This window comes from Salvia hispanica, chromosome 4 (assembly GCF_023119035.1).
Source record: "Salvia hispanica cultivar TCC Black 2014 chromosome 4, UniMelb_Shisp_WGS_1.0, whole genome shotgun sequence".
In the NCBI taxonomy this organism is placed as follows: domain Eukaryota; kingdom Viridiplantae; phylum Streptophyta; class Magnoliopsida; order Lamiales; family Lamiaceae; genus Salvia; species Salvia hispanica.
Window position 1 is genome coordinate 23,953,267 of NC_062968.1, and position 19,219 is coordinate 23,972,485.

The window sequence follows — 19,219 nt, forward strand, 5'->3', positions numbered from 1 at the left end:
TGCACAATAAAAGATAGTGAAGGAGTTATAACCACACCCATGATGCCTCTGTCCATTTATTCGACAAAAGGCGATGTTCTAGAAGAGAAGAAGTTGAAGTAAGAGCAAGTGACACGAGAGTCTTCTACAGCTAGAACCAGAGAATTGCTTCCTGAAAATCTCGAGAGAGCAGCAGCGCACGCTGGAACCCAACTGCGGTCCGGATGCGCCACGGTAGCTTCAGGTAATGCTTTCGGGAAGCACGAGCACCCTAAGAAAGCTTCGAATACAGATGAAAACAAGCTGATGCTGGGGGCAAGATATCTCAATAAAAGGAAAACTCTTTTAATGAGGTTTGTAGGAATAGATAATGTAATGTGCAGTTTTGTGCACAACACCAGGTGATGTGCACAAAACAGCACCACTCAATCACTTTTATATTTTATTTATTTCCTACTACTCCTTCCGTTCCGCGTTAGTTGAGTCATTTCATTTTCTGCACTCATTTTGCAAGATGCCTCTGTTGAGTCTGGCAAGATGCCTCTGTCCATTTATTCGAAAAAAGGCGATGTTCTAGAAGAGAAGAAGCTGAAGTCAAAGCAAGTGACACGAGAGTCTTCTACAGCTAGAATCAGAGAATTGCTTCCTGGAAATCTCAAGAGAGCAGCAGCGCACTCTGGAACCCAACTGTAGTCCGGATGCGCCACGAAAGCTTCAGGTAATGCTTTCGGGAAGCACGAGCACCCTAAGAAAACTTCGAATACTGATGAAAACAAACTGATGCTGGAGGCAAGGTATCTCAATAAAAGGAAAACTCATTTAATGAAGTTTATAGGAATAGATTATGTAATGTGCAGTTTTGTGCACAACAACAGGTGATGTGCACAAAACAGCACCGTTCAATCACTTTTATATTTGAATTATTTCCTTCTACTCCTTCCATTCCGCGGTAGTTGAGTCATTTCATTTTCTGCACTCATTTTGCAAGATGCCTCTGTTGAGTCTGGCAAGATGCCTCTGTTCATTTATTCGACAAAAGGCGATGTTCAAGAAGAGAAGAAGCTGAAGTCAGAGCAAGTGACACGAGAGTCTTCTACAGCTAGAACCAGAGAATTGCTTCCTGGAAATCTCGAGAGAGCAGCAGCGCACGCTGGAACCCAACTACTGACCGGATGCGCCACGGTAGCTTCAGGTAATGCTTTCGGGAAGCACGAGCACCCTAAGAAAGCTTCGAATACTGATGAAAACAAGCTGATGCTGGGGGCAAGGTACCCCAATAAAAGGAAAACTCTTTTAATGAGGTTTGTAGGAATGGATTATGTAATGTGCAGTTTTGGGCACAACACCAGGTGATGTGCACAAAACAACACCGTTCAATCACTTTTATATTTTATTTATTTCCTTCTACTCCCTCCGTTCCGCGGTAGTTGAGTCATTTCATTTTCTGCACTCATTTTGCAAGGATGCCTCTGTTGAGTCTGGCAAGATGCCTCTGTCAATTTATTCGACAAAAGGCGATGTTCTAGAAGAGAAGAAGCTGAAGTCAGAGCAAGTGACACGAGAGTCTTCTACAGCTAGAATCAGGGAATTGCTTCCTGGAAATCTCGAGAGAGCAGCAGCGCACGCTGGAATCCAACTGCTATCTGGATGCGCCACGATACCTTCAGGTAATGCTTTTGGGAAGCACGGGCACCCTAAGAAAGCTTCGCATACTGATGAAAACAAGCTGATGCTGGAGGCAAGGTATCTCAATAAAAGGAAAACTCATTTAATGAAGTTTGTAGGAATAAATTATGTAATGTGCAGTTTTGTGCACAACAACAGGTGATGTGCACAAAACAGCACCGTTCAATCACTTTTATATTTGAATTATTTCCTTCTACTACTTCCGTTCCGCGGTAGTTGAGTTATTTCATTTTCTGCTCTCATTTTGCAAGATGCCTCTGTTGAGTCTGGCAAGATGCCTCTGTCCATTTATTCGACAAAAGGCGATGTTCAAGAAGAGAATAAGCTGAAGTCAGAACAAGTGACACGAGAGTCTTCTACAGCTAGAACCAGAGAATCGCTTCCTGGAAATCTCGAGAGAGCAGCAGCGCACGCTGGAACCCAACTGCTGACCGGATGCGCCACGGTAGCTTCAGGTAATGTTTTCGGGAAGCACGAGCACCCTAAGAGAGCTTAGAATACTGATGAAAACAAGCTGATGCTGGGGGCAAGGTATCCCAATAAAAGGAAAAGTCTTTTAATGAGGTTTGTAGGAATGGATTATGTAATGTGCAGTTTTGTGCACAACACCAAGTGATGTGCATAAAACAGCACCGTTCAATCACTCTTATATTTTATTTATTTCCTTCTACTCCCTCCGTTCTGCGGTAGTTGAGTCATTTCATTTTCTGCACCCATTTTGCAAGATGGCTCTTTTGAGTGTGGCAAGATGCCCTTGTCCATTTATTCGACAAAAGGCGATGTTCTAGAAGAGAAGAAGCTGAAGTCAGAGCAAGTGACACGAGACTCTTCTACAGCTAGAACCAGAGAATTGCTTCCTGGAAATCTCGAGAGAGCAGCAGCGCACGCTGGAACGCAATGCTTTGGGAAGCACGAGCACCCTAAGAAAGCTTCGAATACTGATGAAAACAAGCTGATGCCGGGGGCAAGGTATCCCAATAAAAGGAAAACTCTTTTAATGAGGTTTGTAGGAATGGATTATGTAATGTGCAGTTTTGTGCACAACACCAGGTGATGTGCACAAAACAGCACCGTTCAATCACTTTTATATTTTATTTATTTCCTTCTACTCCCTCCGTTCCGCGGTAGTTGAGTCATTTCATTTTTTGCACTCATTTTGCTAGATGCCTCTGTTGAGTCTGGCAAGATGCCTCAGTCAATTTATTCGACAAAAGGCGATGTTCTAGAAGAGAAGAAGCTGAAGTTAGAGCAAGTGACACGAGAGTCTTCTACAGCTAGAACCAGAGAATTTCTTCTTGGAAATCTCGAGAGAGCTGTAGCGCACGCTAGAACCCAACTGCTGTCCGGATGCGCCACGATAGCTTGAGGTAATGCTTTCGGGAAGCTCGAGCACCCTAAGAAAGTTTCGAATACGGATGAAAACAAGCTGATGCTGGGGGCAAGGTATCCCAATAAAAGGAAAACTCTTTTAATGAGGTTTGTGGAATGGATTATGTAATGTGCAGTTTTGTGCACAACACCAGGTAATGTGCACAAAATAGCACCGTTCAATCACTTTTATATTTTATTTATTTCCTTCTACTCCCTCCGTTCCGCAGTAGTTGAGTCATTTCATATTCTGCACTCATTTTGCAAGGATGCCTCTGTCAATTTATTCGACAAAAGGCGATGTTCTAGAAGAGAAGAAGCTGAAGTCAGAACAAGTGACACGAGAGTCTTCTACAGCTAGAAACAGGGAATTGCTTCCTGGAAATTTCGAGAGAGCAGCAGCGCACGCTGGAATCCAACTGCTGTCTGGATGCGCCACGATACCTTCAGGTAATGCTTTCGGGAAGCACGGGCACCCTAAGAAAGCTTCGCATACTAATGAAAACAAGCTGATGCTGGAGGCAAGGTATCTCAATAAAAGGAAAACTCATTTAATGAAGTTTGTAGGAATAAATTATGTAATGTGCAGTTTTGTGCACAACAACAGGTGATGTGCACAAAACAGCACCGTTCAATCACTTTTATATTTGAATTATTTCCTTCTACTACTTTCGTTCCGCGGTAGTTGAGTTATTTCATTTTCTGCACTCATTTTGCAAGATGCCTTTGTTGAGTCTGGCAAGATGCCTCTGTCCATTTATTCGACAAAAGGCGATGTTCTAGAAGAGAAGAAGCTGAAGTCAGAACAAGTGACACGAGAGTCTTCTACAGCTAGAACCAGAGAATTGCTTAGTGGAAATCTCAAGAGAGCAGCAACGTACGATGGAACCCAACTGCTGACCGGATGCGCCACGGTAGCTTTAGGTAATGCTTTCGGGATGCACGAGCACCCTAAGAAAGCTTCGAATGCTGATGAAAACAAGCTGATGTTGGGGGCAAGGTATCCCAATAAAAGGAAAACTCTTTTAATGAGGTTTTTAGGAATGGATTATGTAATATGCAGTTTTGTGCACAACACCAGGTGATGTGCACAAAACAGCACCGTTCAATCACTTTTATATTTTATTTATTTCCTTCTACTCCCTCCGTTCCGCGGTAGTTGAGTCATTTCATATTTTGCACTCATTTTGCAAGATGCCTCTGTTGAGTCTGGCAAGATGCCTCTGTCCATTTATTCGACAAAAGGCGATGTTCTAGAAGAGAAGAAGCTGAAGTCAGAGCAACTGACACGTGAGTCTTCTACAGCTAGAACTAGAGAATTGCTTCTTGGAAATCTCGAGAGAGCAGCAGCGCACGCTGGAATCCAACTGCTGTCCGGATGCGCCACGGTAGCTTCAGGTAATGTTTTCGGGAAGTACGAGCACCCTAAGAAAGCTTCGAATGCTGATGAAAACAAGCTGATGCTGGGGGCAAGGTATCCCAATAAAAGGAAAACTCTTTTAACGAGGTTTGTAGGAATGAATTATGTAATATGCAGTTTTGTGCACAACACCAGGTGATGTGCACAAAACAACACCGTTCAATCACTTTTATATTTTATTTATTTCCTTCTACTCCCTCCGTTCCGCGGTAGTTGAGTTATTTCATTTTCTGCACTCATTTTGCAAGATGCCTCTGTTGAGTATGGCAAGATGCCTCTGTCCATTTATTCGACAAAAGGCGATGTTCTAGAAGAGAAGAAGCTGAAGTCAGAGCAAGTGACACGTGAGTCTTCTACAGCTAGAACCAGAGAATTGCTTCTTGGAAATCTCGATAGAGCAGCAGCGCACGCTGGAATCCACCTGCTGTCCGGATGCGCCACGGTAGCTTCAGGTAATGTTTTCGGGAAGTACGAGCACCCTAAGAAAGCTTCGAATGCTGATGAAAACAAGCTGATGCTGGGGGCAAGGTATCCCAGTAAAAGGAAAACTCTTTTAATGAGGTTTGTAGGAATGGATTATGTAATGTGCAGTTTTGTGCACAACACCAGGTGATGTGCACAAAACTGCACCGTTCAATCACTTTTATATTTTAATTATTTCCTTCTACTCCTTCCGTTCCGCGGTAGTTGAGTCATTTCATTTTCTTTACTCGTTTTGCAAAAATAATATAATAAATAGTTAAAATGGAAAGAGAGTAAAGTATGTGACAGAATAAGGTAGATAAGATTTTTATCTACATTATTCTCTCTCTTACTTTATTTTTTCTCCATTTTAACTATTTATTCTCATTTTTCTAAAATGAGTGCAGAAAAAGAAATTACTCAACTAGCGTAGAACATAGGGAGTACTTTTTTGGCTATTAGTATGTACATAATAAATACTTTATGCTAAGTAGTTGTCATTTAGTTTATGTATAATCCACTATTTTTATTATTCTAGTGTTCCTTTTAATTAGTTTATTATTTAACTTATTTCTACGTGCACAAATATTGTGCGATGGCTGCACCGATTTCTATGAAGAAATATATCGTCTTAGCCGGGCCGTGGAAGTAGTATTATTACTAGTGTAGAAATAGTCGAGGTACTAGCATAGAAATAATTAAGGATGTCAATTGGGCTAATCCACTCGGGTTCGGGTCAAACTACTCGGGTTGTCGGGCTATTTGGGTGCGGGTTATTCGGGCTATGGATTTTTCAGGTTATAAATTTTTGGCCCTGACCCTAACTCTTCGGGTTACGAGCTAACCCACGGGCTATTCGGGTCAGAAGTGATCTTATTTGTTTCTTTTTATCCAATTCAATATTCTAAGTTATAAAAAAACAAATTGTCGTAAAGTGAAATATTAGCAAAGTGATCAAGAGAGGAAAATAATAGCTATTGAAAATTGAAACAAAATACATAAACATATCGCTCAAATAGTAGCATGTGTGAATCTGAATACTAAATGACAATTAAATAGAAATCATGCATTTCAAAAGGAGTTAAATAACTTTATTAATTGTATAAAAAAAAATAAATTCTAATAAGTTAAAAAAGATAGTATAGATAATAGTATGTCAAAAAATAAATTCTATGAAGTTTAATGTGATTATATGAGTACATATTATTATATTAATATACTCTATATTTCATATAACCCTAACTTTAATTTGAGAAAGAAGACATAATTACCATATATAATTCATATGCCATATATATTTCATATATATAAGTATATAAACCCAAAATTTGATAGTAATATTTTTTTTAATTGCTCAACCCATGGGCTAACCCGCAACCCACCCGGGCCAGCCCGTGTAGCCCTGTTATGTATTTGGGTTACAATTTTCTGACCCTAACCCTATGATTTTACCGGGTTATTTGGGTCGATCCGCAGGTTTCGAGCTAGATTGACATCCCTAGAAATAATCGAGGATCTAATTTTTTGAAAAATTTTAATTAACGAGATATCATTTACTTGCACAACACTAATAATGGGCCTAACTGTGGATTATCATCCCCATAATGACTGTTTAATTTTATTAATAATGCTTAAATATCACATGAGTATAATTGGAGTTTAATATGTATGGATAATTTTTTAAAACTTTCGGTGAAAGAATAAGGTATTTTAATTCAATGATAAAACACAATTCATCTGATAAGACACTTCATCTTCGATCAGTGGTGAAGCCAGAAGTTTTACGGTGGGAGCCAAAATTATTGTTAATAGTTATAGAATTTTTTCGATGTTCATGACGTCAAAAGCTCGATTATTTGATATTTTCAATTTTTACGTAAGTATAATGGATGGAAACGAATTTTTTACGATGTTTAAATGTCACCATAGAAAATATCAACAAAAATATAAATTATAAAAAATAGAATACAATATTTTTTGTAATGACTATAATGATGGAAGAAAATAATTTCGAAATAATAAAGAATTAAAATTAGCATAATTAGTAATGTAAAAGAAAATAGATAGAAATTATATTTTAAAAAATAGAAAGCAAAAGAAAAATAAAATATACACATTATACTAAATAAACAGAAAAAAGAATTAAAAAAGTTGTATAAATATAAAGTAGAGAAAATAAACTTTAGAAAATTGTCACCAAAGAGGTAAAAGTAGCATAATTAGTGGTGTAAAAGAAAACAGATAGAAACTATATTTTAAAAAATAGAAAGCAAAAGAAAAATAAAATATATACATTATACTACATAAACAGAAAAAAGAATTAAAAAAGTTGTATAAATATAAAGTAGAGAAAATAAACTTTAGAAAATCGTCACCAAAGAGGATCGAAGGTAGGACATTTTTACTAGAGACATAGTACCTAACCTACGGAGCCACCAAATTCATATGTAAACATTTATTACACAAACTATATATACATAAAAGGAAATTTGATGGGGGACCAGGCCCCCCCAACCCCAACACTGTCTTCGATCAATATATTGGAGGTTTGAATCTTATTAGGTTTAACTTTCTTTAGTTAATATCTTAATAAGAGTATAGTTTTAAGTAATCTTAAATGTTTGTTTTTTAATTAGGCTATGTAATGGGCCTAAGTATGCTGATAAATATGGCTCCAAAAATAATTGAAAATATGCAAACACATCAGCCCACTTTAGCCCATCAAAAATCACTATCACCTCACTTTAGCCCATCAAATAATCACTATCACCTTCTTTCAGATAAAAACATTAAACAATTAATAAGTCTTTGTTAGTTGGACGGATTTCATAAAATGTTCATTATCCTAAAATAAATGTTTCATAAAAAAATATATGAAAATTATAATAAGCCTGTTATAAAAAAAATTCATGAAAATTTACAAACGGATCACTACTATCAAATATGGAATAATTTTAATTGTTAGACCAGTTATTCCATCATTTGAGATGTCTATAAATCATGAAGTAATAATAATTATAATGAGATAATGACCTAAAATAAATATTAATATTTCTCTTTAGTTTTTTTTTTTTTAAATAATCACCTAAAAACCCTTTATAATTTCAATACAAGCAAATATTGTTATAAAATTGATTTAATTAAGAGAAATTGACTTATAATTAGTAAGTTTCAAAGTTTAGGATAAAATTGATAAAATTAGTAAAGTCACAAGCTCAAAGATGCAAAGATTAAACCCTTATACCAGTTGTTGGATTCATTGCAAAAATCAAGCTCGATTGTTTGATTATACACACATGAAAACCCAATTAGTCTTGTTAGTGATTCCAATGCCGATTGTTACCAACCATGAGCGGCCGGAAAGGCGTCCGAGCTCCGGCGGTATTCTCGCCGCCGGAAGCTTGGAGGGCTATATCTACTGCATACAGGTGAACAAAGTCCGTTAATTTAATTTCAGCCACTTAACGCTGCTTCTCCATGCTCTCTATCTGTTCGATGAAATGCCTGAATGACGATTGTGTTAATAATGCCTGTGTCCATATGATCTGAATGTCGATTAACTTGGATTGTTGGTTGCATTGCGGTGTTGAATTGTTATGTTAATTAGTCTATGTTTTTCTGTACAAGTTCAATTCAGTGTCTGCTCTACAAATTAGTATAACTATTGTGTTTCAATGTCTCACATGTTTTCGGAATGTGGATGAATTTGATTTTGTTGCTTGTTCTTTGTTATCTTCTTAGCTCAATGAAGTTTGGAATTACTGTGAAATAAAATATGATGATCTTTATCAAGTAGGGAGTGTGTCAGTGCTTATTTTCAGCTGCAAAGGAAGACATAAGTAAAGCAGTTTATGTTGGATTTTTTGTGCGGAAGTTGTAGTTTTAGTAGTAGAAGAGTTTGCCGTAAATAATAGTAAAAGAAGTATGCCACACAGCTACAGATAACTAATACAGTAAACAAGATGATTAAGATATTTGCGAGATTGTTACTCGAACAAATATGGAACTTCCAAGTGTAAGTAGAAAAACAGAACAATCATGGATTCCTATGAAGACCTTTGGGGAACATAATGTAAATCTTTTTCTTGGTCTGGTGTATTCTAAAAGTAGCGGACGCAAACAAATTCATTATGGGGATATTGTTCGAAGTTCATATATAAGCGTATATATTTTTCTTGATCAAGTATAGATATTTTGAAAAAAGGATTATTTTGTTTGGGGAAGAGGGGGGGGGGGGCTTCCGCCCTCCTCAGCACCTCTGGTATATTATTTCAAGCAATCCAACAGAATTTATGGAATCCATCCCATACCTTGTTTTTTTGGAGAACAATCATCTGGACCTCTATTTTAGTTGGGAACCACACTCAAGAATATAAATTTTACCAACAGTTGAGAATGAAAAACTAATTGTAATAATCAACCATAACTCACATTTTACTAACTAAAAAAAAGTTGATAGTGGTAGAGATATGGTACACCACAGGTTGGTATATAGAACAAAAGATAGGAAAAGCAAACAAAAAAATGTACCAGCACACAGCTTCTCTTTCGTTAAAATGTGTGATTCTTTTCACATTTACAAAATTACTTCCATATTGGCCCATGGTGCTATGAAAACAAGGTTCGGAAATCTGCTGGGTTAGAATACTGTGCACTCAACAATCTTAATCTGTTTTGTAGTTAATGATAGTGTCATAGAAAATGTAATGGATACAACAATGGGCTGAAACTGGCCCAAATCATTGATTATCAAAGCAATCAAATACATGCATATTTTCTTCAGCTACATTATAAATTTGTGTTATATGTTGCCTAATCTAATATATTTAGAATTAGTAAGGTGATTACTTCTCATTGTTCAAGATTGCTATGACTTATTATTGTTTTGTGTGAAAGTACTCTGCCTCATTCATGAGTAGTCGTATTAGTCGACTCTAAAATAATGTAATCCGTATTATTACTAATATTTTCTCAGACGCTCTGCCTGTTGTAGATCATCCAACTAATAACTGGTTTTTGGTATCAATGTAAAAATTCTTATGTTCTTTAATCAAATACACGTGCGATAAGTTTATTACAGGAATACAATAATAAGAACATATTAATAGTAGATTACAAAGGTGGCCAAGTGGCTTCTGAGCAGCCACACGTTAACTTATTCCGAAATAGAATAGTGGAAAATAGCATTAATCACACCTTACTTATAAGTTATAACGCTTGCTCAAATGCTTTCATACGTAACATCTATCCTCACACGTCACAAGACCTTTATGGCACCTACACTCACCATCACTGACCCTACAATCATATACGTGTAAAGGAGTTTGTATCTTTTAGCAAGTCAACTTTGATTGTAAGGGATTATTACAAAACAAAAGATTAAAAAAGCCAGGTGGCTGTTAAGCGATACCACTGGCCACTTATTCCAGTCCAATCGACCTTACTCCATGTTACAAAAATGATTATTACAAAACAAAAAGACTAAGAGAGCAAGGTGGCTGCTAAGCAATACACACAGGACAAAAAGCGACAGCAGGATCATTTAATTTTATAACGCATGCGCACTAGTTTGCATGCCCAGCGCCTATATAAGAAACACAGGTTAGTCCATTGCTTATGCTTCTTCAGAGTAAATGTTACTGTAAATCTAGAGGGCTGAAACATCTCAGAGAACAAGCGTATTTTCTAAGGATTTGGAGGCCACAGCATCCGTTTTTGTGCAGTCTTCGCCAAGAATTATATTCTTGAAGGTAGATCTATCGTTTAAAGAGTTTTAATTGCATAGCTATACACAAATGAGGAAAAAATTGCATCTTTTTTTATAGATTTTCATGAAAGTATAAACTTAGTTAATGGTTTAGTTTCTCTGTTGTGTAGTTAATGATAGATTATGTGTTTGAAATGGCTGCATGTGAAATTCCTTAGAAGAGAAAGTAGATCTGGTAACTTGATTTTGTTTGTGAAATAAATGTCTGAATCAATGAAGTTCACATTAATGCTTTAGCAAATAAAGTAAGAGAGAAAACACAAATTACTACCGAAAAGTATATGAGGAGCAATCGCTGAAATTGAGATTCTTGATTTTATTTTGGTTAACATTTCTGAGTATTTTAAGTTCAATTTTTTATGATAATTTTGTGTCCATGGTTGCTATTGACAAATTTATTTTAAAAATAATGTTGCAAGGATTAAGTTCATGAATCAGTGTTCCTTTTTGCTGCATTATTACACAAAATGTCGATTTTTAGTTGGAGTTGGATGTAATGGTGTCGCAGATGCGAGTGTGGGACTGCTTTTCTTTTCCCCAATTTTTTTTTTTGGATTCTTCAATTGTATGCATATTTTATACTCTCCTGCTTGTATATTTCCAAATAAACAATTCAGGGATCAGTCCCTTAATGGTAATTGGATGCAAAATTCCTCTATCTCTACTCGTTGTCACAATTAGTTTTAATGAGTAAGAATTGATAATTTTTACATTTTAACCCTGTTTGAGTAGTCATTTTTGTCATGCTATTACTTCTGTACACATTTTGTTTTGCCTGTATGTGTATACAAAACGAAGACACATCTAAAGTGCACACATATTTTAGTTCTTTGTGAATTCTTGAGGTCCTAAGCAAGATGAGGTTAATTTGATGCTAGTTTTCTCAATAAAATTTGATGAGTTCAAAAATTTACAGGTCAGTATTCTCTGTTCTCAGTCAAGCTTCCCCAGTTGCCTTAAACATGAATTCAGATCGGACATCCAACAACTGCTTCTGGACGATGGGAGTGGATGATGCTGCATCAAATGATGCAAGCACATCTTTGAATTGGACAAGGGAGGAGGACAAGGCATTTGAGATTGCTCTCTTTACCCACTATAATCATGCTGATATGTGGGGTAAGATCGCATTGGCAGTTCCTGGGAAAACAGTTCAAGATCTAAAACTTCACTATGAAGCCTTAAGTTTGATGGCTTTTGAGTCTGGTAAGATGCCTCTGTCCGTTTATTCGACAAAAGGCGATGTTCTAGAAGAGAAGAAGCTGAAGCCAGAGCAAGCTACACGAGGGGCCCGTTGGACAGAAGAGGAACACAGGTAAAAAGCGTTTAGCACATCTTACTTGCATGAAGAAATATTATAATTTTGCCAAGATCGCTAAGTGCTTTATACTGTTGATGTGCCTAATGTCCACTATATATATTGAGACGAGACAGTACAATTTTTCTCAATGTCACGCCTGTTGAAAGGCATTGCCTGTCCAAAGGCATTCATCATAGCCAAGTCATGGCTTCATATAATCATGTTCTGCATCTTCACTTATAAAGTTACATTTTGATTCTGATAAAAACTGAAATTCCACATATTTGAGAAGCATCGTTTGTTGGAACAGGTTCAACTAATGAATGACCACAAATTCTGTGTTTGTTGCAGTCAATTTCTAGATGGTTTGGAGAAGTATGGTAAGGGTTCTTGGAAGGACATTTCGGAAAATTTCGTGCATACTAGATCAAGTACCCAAGTTGCAAGCCATGCTCAAAAGTACTACAGAAGGCAGAGTTCGACTAAGAAAGAGGGTAAACGGCTCAGTATTTATGATATCACAACTCTGAAACCCAAGAAATTGTTACCCTTCGAGAAGGCAACGGCAACCTGCATGCCTGAATGCTGCAAGGGAGAGTCTTCTACAGCTGGAACCGAAGAATTACTTCCTGGAAATCCTGAGAAAGCAGCAGCGCACACTGGAACCCAACTGCTGCCTAGATCCGCCATGGGAGCTTCAGGTAATCCTTCCGGGAAGCGCGGGCGCCCTAAGAATGCTTCGAGTACTGATGGAAACAAGCCAATGCTGGGGGGAAGGTATCCACAGAAAAAGAAAGCTCTTGCATGTAACGGGAGCCAATTGCTGATTGGGCCAAAGAAAGCTCCATCTGATGCTGGGAAGCTATTGCTGTCTGGGTGCCCTAACGAAACTCCCAAGGATATCGGGTATCACCTGCTGTCTGGATACCCTAATCAACTGGGCCCCCCATCTGGTTCACTCAAGATAGTAGGCCACCCGACTCCATCCGGGACGGTTGGGCGTAGAAGAGGTCCACCAGTGCAAGACATTGACGTGATTGCTGATTGTCTACTCGATATTGGTTCTGACACCGAATCTCTAGATGATTTGGATCTGACTTTGTTCCCTCATTTTCTGGATTGAAATGCTTGTGAGGAAGTGTAATAAATTTTCCAAAATACTATTTCCATGACTAATGCCTACAATGTTTTACTTCTTTGATAAAGTTAATGTATTTGGTTATAACTCCTTCTCTACCTTAATCTTCTTTCTTTGTTTTTTGTTTGCTTAGAGATTACACTTATGGTTGAAATAAATGTGAACATGTTAGTGTTAATGTAATCTACAGATGATATTCATTATCCCATTTGTATTTAGTGAGGTTTGTTAATATGGAGATGAAATTCATTATCCATAGCTTTTTTCATGAGGTTTGTTAGGTTAAATATAATGTGCAGATGACATTTATTATCATTTTTATATTATGCAATAATTCATTTAATGTATACATAGATATTCGTTATTGTAGTTCGATCCATGATTTTTTTCCTTCCTAAATATTTCTCATTTATCAGTTTACAACATCCCCAAACCATCCTAACACGTGATACTCCATAATGCATATAAAGGAATATGAGTAAAATATAACACAATTTTAGTGCACATGCAAATAAATTTAATATCAATTTTTAATTATATAAACAGTAAAATAGTAAAAGTGTTAAACAATACAAAAATTAGAAATCAGGCCATATTTGTGCATGTAGAAATCAGTTTGATAAAAAAAAAGTAATGAACATTGCATTTTTGTGCACATCATCTATGTTGTGCACAAAATTGCACAGTAAAAGATCATTTATAATGAATGTCACCTATACATTACATTTACACTAACATATTCACGTTTGTTTCAATCATAAGTATAATTTCTAAGCAAACAAAAAACAAAAAAGAAGATGAAGATGGGGAAGGAGTTATAACCAAACACATAACTTTGTTAAAGCAGATAAAACACTGTAGACATTAGCCATGAAAAATAGTACTGCCATTACAAGCCATCCCATGAAAAGTACGCTTTCCCGAAAGGAAAATTTATTAACTTCCTCACAACCATTTCAATCCAGAAAATGAGGGAACAAAGAGAGATCCAGATCATCCATAATTTTTTGCTAGAACCGATATCAATACCTTGCATTGCTACACCCATCCAACATGAAGGTGTCGGGTGCCCTGTGATGAAACTGTGCAGTTTTGTGCACAATCAACACCAGATGTTGTGGAGGTCGACTCCACAATGGAGGATATTTTCCGAGGTGGGCTAGTATAAATCTAAAGTATAGATGGCATTCATTATCCCATTTGTCTTTTAATGAGTGTGTTAGTGTAAATGTAATGTATAGATGGTATTGTGTGCAAACTAGATCAAGTAGCGAAGTAGCAAGCCATACTCAAAAGTACTTCAAAAGGCTGGCTTCGACTAAAAAAGAGAGTAAACTCCTCAGTATTAATGATATCACAACTCTGAAAATGCAATGTTGCAACGGAGAGTCTTCTACAGCTGGAACCGGAAAATTGCTTCATGGAAATCTCGAGAGAGCAGCAGTGCACGCTGGAACCTAACTGCAATCCGGATGCGCCACGGTAGCTTCGGGTAATGCTTTCGGGAAGCGTGGGCGCCCTAAGAAAGCTTCGAGTACAGATGATGTTGGGGGCAAGGTATCCCAGGAAAATGAAAACTCTTTTAATGATGTTTGTAGGAAAAGATTCTCTAATGTGCAGTTTTGTGCACAACGCCAGGTGATGTGCCCAAAACTATACCGTTTCATCACTTTTATTTATTTTTTTAATTCCTTCTACTCTTTTGGGCTATTAGTATGTACATAACAAATATTCTATACTAAGTGGCTGTCCTTGAGTTTATGTATAATCCATCATTTTTATTATATATTCTAGTGTTCTTTGTTTATTATTAAACTTATATCTACTTGCACCAATATTGTGCGATGGCTGCATTGATTTCTACTAAGAAATGTATCATCATAGACGAGAAGTAGTATTATTACTAGCATAGAAATAATTGAGGATCTATCTTTTTGAAAATTTTTAATTAACGAGATATCATTTACTTGCACAACACTAATAATAGGCCAAGCCGTCGATTATCATCTTCCCCATAATGACACTGTTTAGTTTTATTAATAATGCTTAAATATAATATGAGTATAATATGAGTTTTATATGTATGGATAATTTTTAAAAACTTTTTGTGAGAAAATAAGGTATTTTAATTCGATGATAAAGCACAATTCATCTGATTAGACGCTTCATCTTCGATCAATATATTGGAGGTTTAAATCGTATTAGGTGTAACTTTCTTTAGTTAATATCTTAAAATCATGATTATTTTCTTAGGTAATGCTCTAAATTCACTCCCGCATAGAAATTCTTTTTTTTTTTCAGATAGTAAAAGAAAAAGTTAAAGAATGTCTTTAATAGGAGTATAGTTTTCAGATATGTATGAACAAAATAATGTAAATGTTGTGTTCTATTCATTTTTATTTGTTTCTAAGGATTAATTGCATATTAAGTTTAAAGACGACCAAAACTTTGTACTTTGGGATTTAGGGGTGAGAGAAAATACTGAATAATCAATATATCATCCTTACCGTATTAACAAAAAAATAAAAAATCTTGACTTTCGGCATTTTGGGTAAAGTATGATACCATATCCGTAAATTTTGGCATGATAACAATATCATTTTCCAAATAGTACTAAGTATACTAATGTAATATAATAATCTTTAAGAAAAACGGTAATATACTGTGGTATATAGGAGTACTATTATTATTAGTAGCATAGAAAATTAGAAATCATTGTAGATCTATTTTATTGGAAAATTTTAATTAACAAGATTTATTTGCGTATAACGCTATAGTAAAAGGCTAGGCCCAATAATATACTGCCTATGTTGTTGTCTTTTTAATAACTTAGGGTCTAGCCCAATCAATTTTCACAACTTATATCTATGACTATGAGGGCCTAATTATCAATAACCAAATTGATTTACTTATAATATTTTCTTATTTTATTTACAAAATAATTTAGTAAAATTATTGATATGTATACTTAATCATATGATATGATGTTGAAACCATTTTGTAACTACATCCTTCTAATATCGGAAGACTTAGGCTACTTGTGTTGTTACAATGTAGGCCAAAATCTCATGTTTATTATAGTTAAACTACACATAAGAGACATTTTATAAGAGTACATTCTAAGACATTGTTTATTTTATTTATTGATATTCGAAACTCGATCAGTTGTCCATGGTGATGATGCAGCGGATCGATTCGCCTCGGAGCATATAGTCGAAGGCCTTGTTGATCTCCGAGAAGGGAACGCGGTGCGTGATGAACTTGTCCAGCTCGAGCCCCATCTCCTTCAACGCCAATCAAAATCAATTTAAATTAGCCTGATTGATCAGAGAGTAAACGTCTTATCAACTAAGACACGTTTCATCACTAACGTCTAAATTTTACCTTGTAACGTTCAACGACTACCGGAATATCCGTGCGGGGCTTGTAATTGCCAAAAAATGTCCCTTTCAAAGTCCTCTCATTCAACAAATTCATAGGATGCGTTTTGAACGCGTCGTCTTTGTTAGGAACCCCGACCAGCACGGCCACGCCCCAACCCTGCCAACGACCCGACATATCAACCATAGTACGAGACAACATTATAATACGAGAGTACGAGGTGTCAAAGTTAGTTATACATCATGAACACATTCAAATGCGGATATCATCGCGCTAACGTTCCCCGTGCACTCGATGCTACGGTCGACTCCACCATCGGTCATCCCGAGTAGGACCTAAACAATTCACCAATAACATCTTAATCACCAAGAAATGTTCAAAGATTTGAAACAAGGAACCATTATCTACCTCCTGAATAGGCTTGTCATGATCTTTTGGATTCACGAATTCGGTGACACCAAATTTCTTCGCTGCAAGAAAAAAAAACGCAACAGTAAATTTCAACGATCGTTACCAAACGGAACATGCTTCGAAGATGGATTATGACATACCTTCATTGAAACGGTTCGCGTTAAGATCAACACCGATGATCCTTGAAGAGCCAGCTATCCGAGCCCCTTCTGCAGCCTGAAAATCGACACTTCAATAACACTTTAAAAAATTAATAACGTGCTACGAAAAATGTGGATTTGTGACACTCACAGCAAGGCCAACCGCACCCAACCCGAATATAGCAACGGTCGAGCCTTTTATCGGTTTGGCGACATTCAGAGCCGCACCAAGTCCTAAAATCCCCAAAATCAAACCACAACTCAACATCAACAAACAAATAACCAATAACATAACACCCCAAAATCAAATCAAATCATATCAAATCGAATCACAACGAGCAAATAATCGATAAAACAACATCATCTTCATCAACATTACGAGTCGAAATCAGGGTAACCCGACCGACCTGTGGAAATGCCACAGCTGAGGATACAAACTTTATCCATGGGGGCGGCCGGATTTATCTTCGCGAGGCAACCAACGTGGACGACCGTGTACTCACTAAAGGTCGAGGTTCCAACAAAGTGGTAAATAGGCTTCCCGTCTTTGGAGAACCTCGACTTACCATCCCCGATCATCACTCCCCTGTCCGTGTTTATCCGGAGGAGGTCACACATGTTGCTCTCGGCTGATTTGCAATGGCGACACTCCTTGCACTCGCCCGTGAAGACGGGGAGCACGTGGTCCCCTGGCGCGAGCTCGGTCACACCTTCACCTACACTCTCCACAATTCTATGCACAACATACAAATCAAACACATCATAATCAACAAGATATCACAATTGCGTGCGAATTTTCGACATGATCATACCCTCCGGCTTCGTGGCCAAAGATCCGAGGAAACAGAGGTGTCTGTCCCTGCACGATTCCACATCGTTTGTGTGAGATTTATAGACTAAATAAGCTGTCTCTTCTATCTAATAGAGGAATTTTTAAGTTCTCCTTTTTTATGTGAAAAAGTGCCGTGTTTCATTAAAATAAGTATTTTTTTTCTTTATATTCCTTTAGTTACTCATTTCTTTTCTTATTTAGAGAAATAATGTCGTTTTTAACCTCAGATAATATAGAAATATTGAAATTTCGCAATTTAATATTCCAATTTCAAAGGTCGTGAGACGAATCAGAATTTAACAAAATTTTATGATTTAAACGACTATTAACCTTTATAATATTAGTAATTTTATTGGAAGGCCTAGTAACTCATAATGGCGGCCTGATAAAGAAACCAACCTTAACTAACGTGGAGGTGACTAACGAGGACGTTTTGTGAGGCAATTCAGAGTGGTAAGTTGACAAAGTAATTAATGGATGAGTGCTTTAGCACTTAGGAGAAGTCGATTATTACATACTCCAATGTCCTAAATGGTCTTTACACTGCTAAGACGAGTATTTTGGGATGAGTTCTCGGTTTTTCATATGTATAAATAATAAAGCATGTAAATGCAACTATACCTTGGCCTCCCAGAAATGGACATCAGTGTGGCAAAGGGAGGTGAACAGAATCTTCACACGGACTTCCATTTTCTGCGGCGGCGCCACCTCAACTTCCTCAATCACCAAAGGCTTTCCGGCCTCCCACGCCACCGCCGCTACCACACAAATTAATTCACACAATTATTTAAATTAAATCCAACAAATCCTACAAAATTATGGATGTATTCACAAACATAAAATAGTAAAAATTGTGATCAAGGAAGCACCTTTGCATCGAATAACTTGGGAGTTAGTGCTAGACATATTTTCTTTTCGGTGTAGATGAATCATGAATATATGATTATATATATAGTACTATAAAGGTGGTACGTGGAAGCACTATATATGTTGCATTGAGGTTATCAAAAATGGGATTAAATTAAGAAATGGAAAATTGGAAGGCACAATCAAATCCCAATTTGGACACTTGAAAAAGGTTACCTCACTTGTGGCGAATTCGTGTCGGTTAATTAATGCAATATTTGTCGGAAGTTGGAAAATAGAGTCCGGTCAATGCTGAATTGTAGTCAAATTAAATAATAAAAACTAATTTATATTTTGATTTTTTATGAATACTAAATCGAATTGTTTTAATGTGAACGATCTTTCAACTCATGGGCTTGGTGGAGGCTGGCAATTTTTTTCTCCAACGAAATTATATTTTAAAGTAAAAGAGGTATGAGATGTAATAAA

The 19,219-nt window shown here is 36.7% G+C and overlaps 2 protein-coding genes across 4 annotated transcripts; one reads left to right on the forward strand and one right to left on the reverse strand.

Moving 5' to 3' along the window:
* Positions 1-8,082: 8,082 nt before the first annotated feature.
* On the forward strand, positions 8,083-13,210 carry LOC125222650. 3 transcript variants are annotated; one of them, XM_048125379.1, is made up of 4 exons: positions 8,085-10,516; positions 10,606-10,665; positions 11,599-11,997; positions 12,334-13,210. In XM_048125379.1, exons 3-4 carry the CDS (start codon positions 11,645-11,647, stop codon positions 13,103-13,105), a joined length of 1,125 nt encoding a protein of 374 aa, XP_047981336.1. In that variant the 5' UTR covers positions 8,085-10,516; positions 10,606-10,665; positions 11,599-11,644; the 3' UTR covers positions 13,106-13,210. The 3 variants fall into 3 exon arrangements, with proteins under 3 accessions (XP_047981334.1, XP_047981336.1, XP_047981335.1); XM_048125377.1 differs by lacking the exon at positions 10,606-10,665 and having other exon boundaries at positions 8,083-8,343; XM_048125378.1 differs by having other exon boundaries at positions 8,085-10,665.
* A 2,964-nt stretch (positions 13,211-16,174) lies between these two features.
* On the reverse strand, positions 16,175-18,893 carry LOC125221745 (alcohol dehydrogenase 1). The gene is made up of 10 exons (XM_048123968.1): positions 18,754-18,893; positions 18,506-18,642; positions 17,865-17,911; positions 17,460-17,785; positions 17,204-17,286; positions 17,053-17,128; positions 16,910-16,971; positions 16,741-16,836; positions 16,505-16,660; positions 16,175-16,404 (listed from the first exon to the last, which is right to left on the reverse strand). Exons 1-10 carry the CDS (start codon positions 18,815-18,817, stop codon positions 16,282-16,284), a joined length of 1,170 nt encoding a protein of 389 aa, XP_047979925.1. The 5' UTR covers positions 18,818-18,893; the 3' UTR covers positions 16,175-16,281.
* Positions 18,894-19,219: the final 326 nt, after the last annotated feature.

What these genes read in the sequence shown, in the direction of transcription:
- LOC125222650 (XM_048125377.1), top strand. Translation starts at nt 8,264, where the DNA reads ATGAGCGGCCGGAAAGGCGTCCGAGCTCCGGCGGTATTCTCGCCGCCG. An exon ending in GCTATATCTACTGCATACAG is followed by an intron (nt 8,344 to 11,598) that starts GTGAACAAAGTC and finishes AAAAATTTACAG; the next exon opens with GTCAGTATTCTCTGTTCTCA. An exon ending in TGGACAGAAGAGGAACACAG is followed by an intron (nt 11,998 to 12,333) that starts GTAAAAAGCGTT and finishes TGTTTGTTGCAG; the next exon opens with TCAATTTCTAGATGGTTTGG.
- LOC125221745 (XM_048123968.1), bottom strand. Translation starts at nt 18,817, where the DNA reads ATGATTCATCTACACCGAAAAGAAAATATGTCTAGCACTAACTCCCAA. An exon ending in CCAAGTTATTCGATGCAAAG is followed by an intron (nt 18,643 to 18,753) that starts GTGCTTCCTTGA and finishes TTTGTGTGGTAG; the next exon opens with CGGCGGTGGCGTGGGAGGCC. An exon ending in CATTTGAATGTGTTCATGAT is followed by an intron (nt 16,661 to 16,740) that starts GTATAACTAACT and finishes GGTCGTTGGCAG; the next exon opens with GGTTGGGGCGTGGCCGTGCT.